The 12,896-nt window shown below is 35.9% G+C and overlaps 1 protein-coding gene across 1 annotated transcript in view; it reads right to left on the minus strand.

The window, feature by feature from the left end:
* Positions 1-12,896, minus strand: part of l(2)dtl (WD40 domain-containing protein denticleless) — a 227,020-nt gene that overhangs the window by 11,478 nt on the left and 202,646 nt on the right. The window contains exon 14 of the mRNA XM_090376313.1: positions 7,974-8,794. Coding sequence (XP_090232439.1) covers positions 7,974-8,794 — 821 coding nt within the window. The remainder of the gene's footprint in view (positions 1-7,973; positions 8,795-12,896) is intronic.

The raw sequence follows: 12,896 nt of genomic DNA on the forward strand, positions 1-12,896 counted from the left end.
GTAATGTTCATTTCATTACCAGACTGCAAGAAAAGAGCATTGGAAATGTTAGCAAATGATTTCTCAACTCAACTGCATATCCAATTGAAGACTTCTTTAAGAACTTGTGCCTCAACCAATTTAACAGCTTTCTAAATGTGAAATAGTTTCTTGAATGGTTATGTAAGATATCCAGGAAAATTCATTCACAATCTCAAAATCAGTTTTACATACGAACCTTAATGCCAACACAATATCAATGGTTCAACTGTTGTCGATCCTGTTCAGGTTGCTAACAAGCTAAAAAAGTATTTTGCATCTACATTTACACAAAGTATTCTTTAGGTGGATACCAGAAGCTTATCCAACTATAACAGGGAGCTAAACGATTCTGTAATAACTAAGAGGAAAGTGGAAGAGAAACTATTGAAGTTAAACATAAAAAAGGCATCTGGGGTAGATGGGATTAATCCAGTTATATTAAGGGAGGCAGCTAAGGAGTTATGCAAATTGTTAGCCATAATTATGAGAGCATTTTTAAATTCAGGGGAAGTCCAGGCAGACTGGAGATATGCAAATGTATTCCCCAATCACAAATGGGGATCAAAGGGTTACACATGCAATTATAGACCTGTTAGCTTAACTTCTGTTCCAGGGAAGATAACGGAATCTCTGGTTAAAGAAGTAATGCAGGACCGCCTACACAGGAATGCAATTATATTGCAATCACAGCATGGATTTTTTAAGGGGCGGTCTTCACTAGCCAATCTGATTGGGTACTATGATGCAGTAACAAAAGAACTGGAAGCAAAAAATAATTTTGATATATACTTGGATTTCAGGTTTAAGGATTTGAATGGATTAAGCATGCTCAGTGCTGATGGGATTCTTCCTCTTGCTCAGACTATGCACATGGGGGGGGGGCATAAATTCAAATTGAAGATGGATGGTTGCAGAACAAATGTGCAGAAGTTTGCCTTTAGCCAGCAGGTGGCTGATTGCTGGAATAAGCTTCCATCTGTTGTGGAAGTGGTCAGCTTGAAAAAATTCAAGGAAGGACTAGACAAATGGATAGATGAAATGGGAAGTTTTTTTTTTTTTGGTTTGTTTGCTCTTTTGCATCACTTGCCACTATTAATATCAATGGTGACAACTCAATGCAGCAAAAAATATTTAAACTGCCCCATGCTTGTCACCCAATGGGCTGACTATCCAGATCAATGGTCCCCAACACAGGTTTCTTGCCCCCTCCCACCTCTAAATGCATATAAGAAATTGTGGGGGTGTTTAGTTGGTTACACTGATGATAGGAGGAAAAGCTACCACAAAGCCCAATCCAAAATTTTTAAACTAGCTGAGTCACAGCAAGCTCTGGGAACTAATAAGAATTTCTTGGTTAAAAAATATATTATATAAAATTTATTTCCTTAATATTATAAATACACATTATATTACAAATAAGAATTTTTATATTTCATTATCAATGATTCTTCTGAAGAAATAAGTTAAATAGAATATCAAAGAATCAATTACAGCACACTCGATTAACCGGGATTGGATTAACCAGGACACTTCAAGACTCCAAATTAAAAAAAAAAAAAAAAAATCAACCAGAAATAAAAAAAAATCAAGTAATAACTAGAATAGGTATAAACAGATATTTTGCAAGTCGTAAATAAGCGACAAGCGGTATTATAAGTCGTCATTGGGAGATTAGTGTACCTATTATCTTGCAATCCACGTAGTCTTCACACCCACAGCTCAAAAAAGAAAAAAAAGAGACCAAATGTTTAGTTTGTTTTAGTGCGTTGTGTCAATTTTGTTGTGTTCCGTTGCAGCGCAAAAGGAAATTTTGTTTCGTTATTTATGTCAGGGATGTCAGAATTTTTTGTTTAGAAATTGCAAAAATTATGGGTAAACGCAAAAGAGTTGTGTTTTCAGAAAAAACTTGAAATTATTCAAAAGTTTGAAAACAGTGCATCTGTTAAATCTCTAAGGAACCATTATAATGTTGGTGACCAAATCATAGGCAACACGTAAAAAATAAAAGGAAGCTATTAGATTTAAAATCGACATCATAAAAAAAATATAGGAAAGCTATTAGACTTAAAATCGACATTGCAAAAAATAAAGGGAAGCATCGTATTGGACATGCGAGTAGTGTGTGGTAAGTTTTTTATCTATTGGCATATTTTTTATGTAGGTTGCTGAACATTTTTCGATACAGTAAGTTCCTGACTTACGCAACTACAGATTTACGTAATTTTTTTTTTTTTTTTTTTTAGGATTGTAAAATTTAAAACAAACAAAAATAATAAATAAATAAAATAAACAATCAATAACGGCGATCACGGCACGCACAAATTGCACAAGTGAGATACGGAGTAACAAGCAAAAAACATAGGAAAGAAGAGAATATTCCTACAATTTATGGTTTTTTTTTTATATGACTGAAGATTTCAGTGAAGGGGAACACGTTTCACCATAATAACGTAAAAACCCACACAATTCCAGCTATCGGTATTATCGCAAATGCAATAAGATCGAGTTTACTACCCGTTTATAATTAGATGCACGAACAGAAAAGCCCAGTAACCCGGAAGATGCAAATTGTTTAACCCTGTGAAGTTCTTTTCAGAAAATTTCATTTTGACCGTTATCATGGTGCCGACTAAGAGAATAAGTAACAGCGGTACTAGTAAATCTACCAACAAAAGGAAAGCCATAGATTTTAATCAGAAAATTAAACTAATAAGGGTGTATGAAAATGGGCCAAACATTAACAAGTATCGTGCGGAATTCAGATTTGTCAATAATAATATAGTAGCAATATGTTATTAGTCATTCCCGAGTTACATAAAACTCGATGAAGTAAGAAGTCCTGGAATGCATCTCTTACGTAAGTCGGGGACTTTTGTATTTTTGGATTAACCGGGAAATCGATTATCCGGGATTTGTTTTTACCAACAATCCCGGAAAATCGAGAGTCTACTGTATTTGATATAATTTAACTTCTTATGCTAATCAAATCATATCAAATTAATTTATGCTAATCTGGTATTTAATCAATAAAATTAAATTATGCTAATCTAATATTCAATCAATTCAAATTCTTATGCTAATCAAAAATACTAATACAATGAATTGATACTAATAGAATATATTCTTTGATTAGCATAAGTTATACATATTTTATTTTGAAATATAAAAGATGTAAGTGACACGAACATGGCATGGTAAACAGTGCCAAATGCACCCATATGAGCATGTTGGAAACTGCAGCCTTGCTGGGGTTTTTATATATAAGTATGTCTCAGGTGTGCTGAGGTTGGTGAAATAAACAAATAACATTCAGCCTACAGCAATCATGTGGTTGGAAACAGCTCACTGATGCAAGAGACCTCCATTGGTCTCTTGCATCAGTGACAAGAGTTGGGCAGAGTAAGAGAAAGGCTATAGTTAGCCAAATAACAACCCAGTACAACAGTGGTATCGAAAGAGGCATTTCAGAACACACAACAGATCAAACCTTATCACTGATGGAGTATTGTAAACTGGTCCTACTCCTGCCAGTAAAAAATAAGAACGTACTGTTACAGTGGGCTCATGATATATTAAACACACAGTAGAGTACTGGTAAAACATTGCATGGGTGGACCAGAATATGCCAAAAAATGGAAAATTCCATGAACTAATCCTGGCAGTTGTCAATAAGGTAGGGTCGTAGTTGCAGTGTAATGATGTTGAGACTGTTTTCATGGTACATATTGGTCCCCCTTTATAGAAGTGGAGCAACATTTGGATCCCACAGGTTATATGGAAATTGTTTCTGACTGGGCACCTTGTTTCATGGGTGCAGTATATCTATTGTGGAAATGGATTCTTCCTACAGGATAATGTACCATATCACAAGGTAAGAATTATACAGAACTAGTTCCAGGACTATGAATGAATTCAGCCTACTGCCTACTGTAACAGATCTCAATTAAGCACCAATGGGACGAGGTGAAACAAGATCTTCAGATTACAGATCCACTTTATGATAACATTTTTTTAAAATTAATTAATTTATTTTTTTATTAAACTTGGCGGTCCCAGCCAGCTTTCCCAGCAATCCTGCCACCTATATAAAATACAGTACAAATAATACATAAAATACGGTCGAAGCTCAATATAATGAACCTCAAGGGAAATGAGAAAAACAGCTGTTATATTGGAAGGACGTTATATCGATTGTTCATAAAGTCAGCAACAAAACAACAAGTAAAAGCTTGAACATATAATGTAATTCTACTAATACAATATAGTATAATCTTACTTATAATATTTACTAGAGTATTAAACAAGAAAATTACATTTGTAAATTTGCATGATTGCAGAGTGCAGTAAGGTTACAAATAAATTGTAAATTCCACTACATAGGCTACATTCTATCAAGAGAATTGTTTCACACTTTAAAATAATCTGTTTCAATGGTAGAGCATGTTTTAAAAGAGAATTATGAAGGTGCATGATAGCAGCTCCGTGAATATGCAGTGGTCATTCCCTGACCTTTCCTCATCCTCTGTATTTGGTGATGACGGGCTTGAACCCCGGTCAAATCAAGAAGCGTGTGTTGCACACTGCTGCTCCTTCCCACCTGGCTATGAAGGTGCCATGATAGCAGTTATTTCACTTTTGCAGTTAGGCTACACTTGAAAAAATTTGATGTACAAGTTGTAATCCTTGATGAGCATCTTTCACTGAAACTTCTTGTTCAACCACACTCGGTTCCTAATCTTCATCACTACAAATTTCAGAAGATTCTATTATGTCTGCAATGAGTTCTTCATTCATGCATATCCTGAAGCATTCAATGTCTGCATCATCACTGCTGTGTAATCTTTGAAGCATAAGTTTTCCTGCACGTTTAGGTGAAACACTGAATGGTTCAACAAATATTTCTTCGCAATTAATAGAGGAAGAAGCATGCGAAACTTCACACATTGCATCATTCAAGGCAGTAAATCCAGCATGTTTGAAGCAGTTGGCAATGACTTTTCAATTTTATCCCATGCTGAAACACAAATACATTGCCTGCAGGATGTCGAATTGGCATTGATTTTTGCTTTTAAGACAGCACAATTTTGTTTAATACATAGCATTCTTCAGTAGTTTTTCTTAAAACACTGGATTACACCTTGATCAAGCGTTTGAAGAACTGATGTCATACGTAGGAGCGGGAGTGCAGCAGCACATGTTCTTTGAGTAGACCGGGGTTCAAGCTCCTGACTACTAAATATGGTCGATCTGCCAACCCGCACTGGACCAACGTGGCAGATTTCTCTCAACATGAATTGTTGAGGAGGCTTCCATTCTGCAGCTGGTTGATAATGGCTGCAGTTTATCATTTTTTTTTTTCTTTACCTTTTACTCGACAGTGATTGCACGTAGGTCATTTACTTGATACACAGTCCATAATGTCTTCAAACCTTTAAAGCATCAAGTCTTCTGGGCTTTCCCAGTGATTAAAAGAGGAAACTTCTCTGTGCCAGACATGTTTGCTGCTAGGAGAAGAGTAATCCACTAAGTGGTCTTTTTTTCTGCCACTACATTTCTTGCCTCTAAATGTAGTGTTTTATCTGGTAGCAATTTAAAAAGAGTCGAGTTTCATCAGCATTGAAGATGTCGATTGTGGTTGTAAGTCAGCAAAACATTTTTTAAATGCTTTTCCTTCCATTCCTTTGTAGAGCCAATGTCCATGGCTGCACTCCCAACACATTTTTTCAAAGACAGGCCATGATAAGTCTTATATTTCTGAAACCATCCATCTGAACTTTTAAATTCTTCAATATCCATTTGATACACAAATAATTCAGCCTCAGCTTTTAAAAGTTACCATCTATGGGAACATTTTTGGCATGCATTAGCCATTCCAAAGTGTCTTTTGGAATGGCTAATGTTGTTATATTGAATGTAAAAAAACATTAGGTTAATGAGAAATTGGCCAGGACCAACAACATAGGATGTTATAACATGTTGAATATAGACTATAAAATATTTAAGGGCAAAGGCCTCATGCTACGAGGTAGAATAACTAACGTAGGTTAGTGCAAAAGCATCATTTTAACGTAGCCATCTACCAAAGTAGTTAAATTAATTAATTAAATTGGCATAATTTTGGTTATCTCATATTGTGAATGCCTTCACAATACCATAGTACAATACCATGGCAACTCATTGGGAAGGCATTCACAATATGAGATATAATCCAAAACGATGCCAATTTAATTAATTAATTTAACTACTTTGGTAGATGGCTATGTTAAAATGATGCTTTTGCACTAACCAACATGTTGAATGTTAAAAAGACGGTCACTATAAAGAGCTTCAACTGTATAATGCAATAATATAATACTTCAACTGTATAATGCAATAATACAACTAGTTGGTTAAAATCCCTGGCACATGGAACCGGACCAGGGATCTGCTATCTGCATACTAATAATACCTAAAAGGTTATATAGGAGTGTTCATGTTTTGATATGTACATTCCTGATAAGTCTGCTAGTTGCATTTACGTCACTGCACTGCAAGAGGATGCTTTGAGATCAATAGTTGGTATCAAACAGAAGGAGGAAAGGACAGTTTAGCTTGAACACAACACGAGGTAGCTGTAGATCATGTGTAGTAGCAACATGAAGAAAAGAATGAGTGAACCAGTCCACATCACTATAGAATGCTCACTATGATGATTGCAGCAAGACAACATAAAGAAAACACTACACGGAATCTATGGGAAGAACTGAGTCAACATGGACTAGCATCCCTCTGGTATGCTTTCAACACCTTGTTGAATCTATGCCATGATGAATCTAGCCTCTTCTGAGAACTACTCACTACAAAGGGGTACTGAGTAGAGTCTCTCCTATAATCCCTGGGAGAATTGCACAGACACTTTCTGATCTAATTCATGGAATTTTTTAGTTTTCAGTTCATGTGCAATTAATAATGCTCTCTTTACCCCCTTAAAAATGGACAACCTGTTGGTAAATTTATAAATTTTGGCTCCAGGCAGATGTACCCTGGTTCAAGTCCAACTATCTTTATTACAAAAAATGTTTAACATTAAATTGGCATAATTTTGGCATCAAATATCAAATGTTTATCTGTTTACCTGACAACTGAGACACTCAATAAAACTGTCTTTTTGAACCAGACTAGTCTACATTTGATATTCTCTTTGAAGCCTGAATTCGGACAGTATCTTAACAAGCCACTAAATATTCAAATTTTGTGATGAGTCTTTTTTTTTTAATTTATCATAAGGGCATCCACTCGCTTCTAGAGTGGCACACTCTAGAAGCGAGTGGATGCCCTTGTGTGGTGCATTGGCCATAGTTGCCAATGCACCTAATAAATCCCTAAACCAACAACCACGCTTCTTGAATGATTCAATTTCATCTAGCAATGTATTAAATTTCAATTTTAGATTGATACACTCCTTACATCTGGCACACACAAGACAATCATCAGTTGAACTAAGACTAAGACTGCCTACTAGAATGACCTTGGTTTACAAGCTGTAGGCTGCACAAGAGATGAACTCATGGCACACACACACACATGGGAATCATCTATGGCTATTTGTCCTCTGAGTTGTAATATCCCTTGGATGAAGTATTTAAAGTGGATCTCATAGCCACCATTACCAAATGTAAAATTTTAACTTACAAAAACATTTCAGTAGTTAAATTAAAAGAAATTACAGAAGTTGAGCAGGTGACAAAAATTGAACTGAAACTTAAGAATTTAAACTTAAAGGTGAGGAAGGAAGAAGGAAATAAATTATACAGCATAAAGTATTTATGATGTTTACCACAAAAAAACAGCATATCTAATCAGAGAAAACATTAATGAAACAATTAGGGAAAATTGGCAAGAAAGCAGGTAAAAAATTATGAACGTTTTAGAAACAGAGATTGAATACACAAGATAAAAATGATTATACTTACTTTAATTTTGTGTTCTTGTTCATTATTAAGCTTTATTCTAGATTTTATAAACTTTCTTCTGGATGAAGTTAAACATGGATATCTCCGAGACGATGTTCGTAAAGATGGTAGGCCAGGCTTGAAATTTTTAGCAGAATAGTTAATTAACCATGAACTAATAGATTCTCCTTCTAATTTTTTGCATACTTTGCTGGGCAATGTTAAATTTTCGGGTTTTACCATTAAATCAGAAAGAGGCAAATTATATTTATCACAAACAGATTCTTTAATAAAAGAATGCCTTCCACTTTTTTCGAGTGCATCAAGATTTAATGTTCGCCTTATATTTTTAGAATATTGCCTATTTGCTAAATTATCTACTTTTTTTGGAGATAAAACTCTGCTTTCATCAGGGGATATAATGTTTTTTTTCAGTTCATAAATATTTTCATTTCCGTCTGGCTTTTGACATCTTTCCATTTCAGGTGAGAAACTACAAGAATGGGCAGTGGCATTGCAAAATTCTGACTTAATAAAATTAGCTTTAAGAGTTTTTGAGTCTGGTGTTATATCACCTGAAAGAACTGTTCTTGAAGGTAACAAATTCTTATTTGTTCCAGGTGAAAACCACAACGTAATAGCCGGTGAACATTTTTTAGATTTACAACATGATCTTTTTGAAGATAAACTGCTCTGCTGAGAACATATCTGTGATAATAAATAATTTCTTGTTAATGCAGGTTCTAGTGAACTTTGTGTTGCCTTTATTTCTGTACAATTCTGTTCCAGTGTCTGTCCAACTGTTGCAAGAGGAAAACTAGACACAGATGGACTCTTTATATCTGAATTCAGAAAATACAAATTTACATTAGTAACAGAAATGTGATAATTATCTGATAAATTAATTCAAATAAACCTTTGTTTAACAAATCAATTAATAATTCTTAATAGCAAGAAAAATAGTGCTAAATTTTAAATATACTAAATACTTTGTTTGAAATAAATATTTTTAAATAAAATATATGCAGTTTAAACAGTATTTTGTGAAAATGCTTGTACCAAAGTTTATATGAACTGCAAGTTGAAAAACCTGATAATTACTGATTTCCAATTACTGCCATAAAATAAAATTATGCACAAAATTAAGTTCCCTAATCTTTGTGGGATAGAGGGGAAGCTCTTGGGAAGATGGGGTTGCAAAACAAAAGTTTCAGAACCATCAAAATAATTCCCTTATTCCTATGTATCCACTGTCATGTGGATGTTATTATTATTCCTTTTGCAACAGTAATATGCAGGACATATGAAAGGGGTTAAAAAAAATATTTCTATTCAACCAGAAGTAGTTGTGATAGAAAGATGAAATTTTTTTGTTTGACCTTAATCTCTATAGAAAGCACACAAATTTTGGTTTTGATCTGACAATTCATTTTTTTTTTTAAATTTGCGGTGCTGAATGAAGTGAAGTGCCACAAAAGATTAAGTGTATTAACAGATCAGTGATTTGGTTCCTCTTTCTGCAAGGAAAACACCCAAAACAATCCACAAAGAAATGGTCGCTGTATATAGAGAAGGCTGCCCAGGTTAGTGTTGTTGCTGTTGGACATTGGTATAAACAACTCAAACGTGGAAGAACCTCAGTATATGATTAAGAAATTCCCAGAATGCTTAGCAACTGCTGTAACAAAAGTGTTGCAAAAATTGAGGCAGCAATCCTGGAAGATTATCATATTAGCATTAAAGAACTAGCTGCAGAGCTCCAAATTAGTGTATGGTCTGTGGAAAATGTCATCCATCAGTAGTTGCATATGAATAAAGTGGCTTCTACATGAAATGTTGTCGATGTACCAGGAAGAGCAAGGAGTTTTTTTTTCGCAGCTGGTCACCATGGATGAAACCTGGATCCATCACTATGATCCTGAAACTAAACAAATGTCAAAATAAAGGAAGTATGCAGAATCACCACCCCCACCAAAAAAAAAAAAAAAAAAGTGCAACCAAGTGCTGGCAAGGTGGTGCTGTCATCTTTTTTTTGGAATCAGCATGGTGTATAACATATTATTTTAAATTCAGATAGAGTTTTTGTAGGTTACTATTTAATATACATAAAACCGTTGTTTCATTCGAATCATGCAGCCACTGTTTTTGTATAGAGTCAGTGCTAGGGAATTCAAATTTTGAATAGGTTGCTCTAACATAAAAGTCAAGATAGCATAGTACTGATAATTAATTAATTAAATTTATTAATCTTATTAATTTTTATTGTTAATTTTAATATCATGTCCCAGACAAGAGCAGCAAAGCATCGGGCATAAAGGACTCGGGGGGGGGGGGGGGGGGGGGGGAATCCTTCAACGTATCACAGCCTAAAAAAATGTGCAACTTGCGAAATGTTTGCAGATCTCTCTGGAACAGGACATAAATTTGCCAAGGAGGATGTCTTTGTGTGTACTAGGTGCAGAGAGTGTCAAGAAATTAGGCACCAACTCAGCATTCTGATGGGTGCTTATGAGAGTTGGGTAGATGCAATTAAAGGAATTAAAATGGGGGACCCATCAGGCTCTCAACTGCCCAACCCAATGCCAGAGCTCACTCTTGTGCATTAGGCAACACAGCAGCAATCTCCAAGGCAGATTATGTTCATCCCACAGGAGTTAGTTATTGTCAGGGAGATGGTAATATATTGTGTAAAAAGGATAGGTGGAATAGGACTAGGGTGTGTCTGCCAGGGGCAAAAGTTGATAATGTTCTAGAACAGATATCATTTTCAAGAGCACAAAAGGTGATATTGTTCTACACGTTAGCACTAATGACATTAAGAGTTACTTAGCAACTGTAGGTCAAACGCTAAAAAAACGTCGTGAGTTAGGGTTAAATTTGAAAGTATCTGTCCAAACACAATAGAAGGGAGTATATGATATGAGCCATGTTAATCAATTCGGCCCTGGAGTGATTCTGCAAGGCTCGTGGGGTAGAATTTTTTCAGCATGGTCTGTGCTTGTTAACAGGATAGACTGCTTCTACAGGGATGGAATACACTTAAATAGAAGGGGTGCAAGAGTGTTTGCTGATGCTACTGAGGCAGCGTTTGGTGGGTCGGAAAACTGCTAGCTTAGGGGGGGGGATTCACAGACTAAAAGGTTAATAGTAGCTGCAGGCAGAGGTGAAAGTGATTCTTGCTCTGCTTCTATCAGAATGAGCAGCTGCCTGGAGGGAAGGGTGCTAGGAGTTTGAGGGACTGGTGGGAGCCACCATAAAACAAATAAATACATGGGCTGTGTTAAGGTAACTAAGAATAAGAATAGGTGCATGTATACCTGCATGTACACCACTGCTAGAAGTATAGGAAATAAATTTGATGAATTTGAAGTGCTGGTCAAGACATCAAAGGCAGATATTGTTGGGATATCAGAAACATGGTGTCACACAGATATAAGCAGTGTGGAACTGGAATTTGGAGAGTACAATATGTACAGAAATGATAGACAGGATAAGAAGGGAGGAGGGGTTATGCTGTTAATTAAGAAAAACATAAAATCTAAGGAAGTGCATCCAGTTGATATGGATGGACAGTGCAATGTTGAGGCAGTTTGGTGTAACATAAGCACTGGGAAAGAAAAAATGAGAGTAGGAGTGTGTTATAGGTCTAATGACTCTAATGAGTACAACGAACAATTGTACAGAGAAATAGAATGGGCCAGTAAATCACATTTTGTGTTATAATGGGAGAATTTAACTTTCCAAATATTAACTGGAACTTGTGGGTTGGTCACAACACACTATCAAGATTTTGTGGATTTATTGGATGATTGTTTTCTGCAGCAGCATGTTAGAGAGGCAACGAGAGAGAATAATACTGTTGATCTAGTTATCAGCAATGATTATTCATGTATAAAGAATTTGCAAATAAAGAAACCACTAGGTAGCAGCAATCACAGTGTACTGATGTGGGATTTACTTAAAGATATAATTACCATCAGAGGTAAAGGGAAGGGTTTTTGCTTCTGTAAAGGCGACTACAGTAGTCTCAGACAGTTTTTAAATTCTGTACAGTGGGATCAACTGATGTCAGAAACAGCAAATTCTAAGTGGGAAGCATTCAAAGAACTAATTGCAGTAATAATTCAGCAATAAAGACAAAATTGCAGTAATAATTCAGACAGCATAGGCCTGTTAAGAGGAAGTCTTGTCTGACAAATCTGATTGGATACTATGATGTGGTTACAAAGGAACTGGATGCAAAAAATAATTTTGATATCATATACTTGGATTTCAGGAAAGCTTTTGACACTGTGGCACATGGAACACTACTGTACAAACTGGAGCAGTATGTTATTAAGAGTAAGTTGCTACAATGGACAAAAGGGTGGTTGAGTGGGAGAAGACAAAGAGTGGTACTCAGTGGATGCTGCTCTTTGTTGTTGTTGTTGTTATTTGGTTTTTAGGAGCATTAGCAACTGAGGCCATATTGCTCCAGGATATGCGGTGGTCATTCCCTGACTTTTCTGCATCCTCCGTATTTGGTGGTGACGGGTTCGAACCCCGGTTTAATCAAGAAGCGTGTGCTACACGCACTGCTGCTCCTTCCCACCTGGCTACGGAGGCGCACTGCTGCTCTTTGTGGATTATTAGTGGAGTTCCCAAGGTTTGGTGTTGGGCCCACTGTTTTTGTATATTTATCAAGGATATTGATGAAGGTATATCAGGCTTAATGTCAAAGTTTGCAGATGATACAAAGGTTGGCAGGGTTGTTAATGACAATAATGGCAGCGTGTTGCTGCAACAGGATCTAGAAACTTTGCGCAGATGGGAGAAGTGGCAACTGAAGTTTAACCTTGACAAATGCAAAGTACTGCATATGGGTAGAAGTAACCCCAGAGAAACGTACCAACTGTGTGGTACTACACTTAAGGTTTTCCATGATATTCCATGATAAAATGAAAA

Source organism: Mastigoproctus giganteus, chromosome 6 (genome assembly GCF_048544385.1).
Source record: "Mastigoproctus giganteus isolate SK-2022 chromosome 6, ASM4854438v1, whole genome shotgun sequence".
Classification (NCBI taxonomy): Eukaryota; Metazoa; Arthropoda; class Arachnida; order Uropygi; family Thelyphonidae; genus Mastigoproctus; species Mastigoproctus giganteus.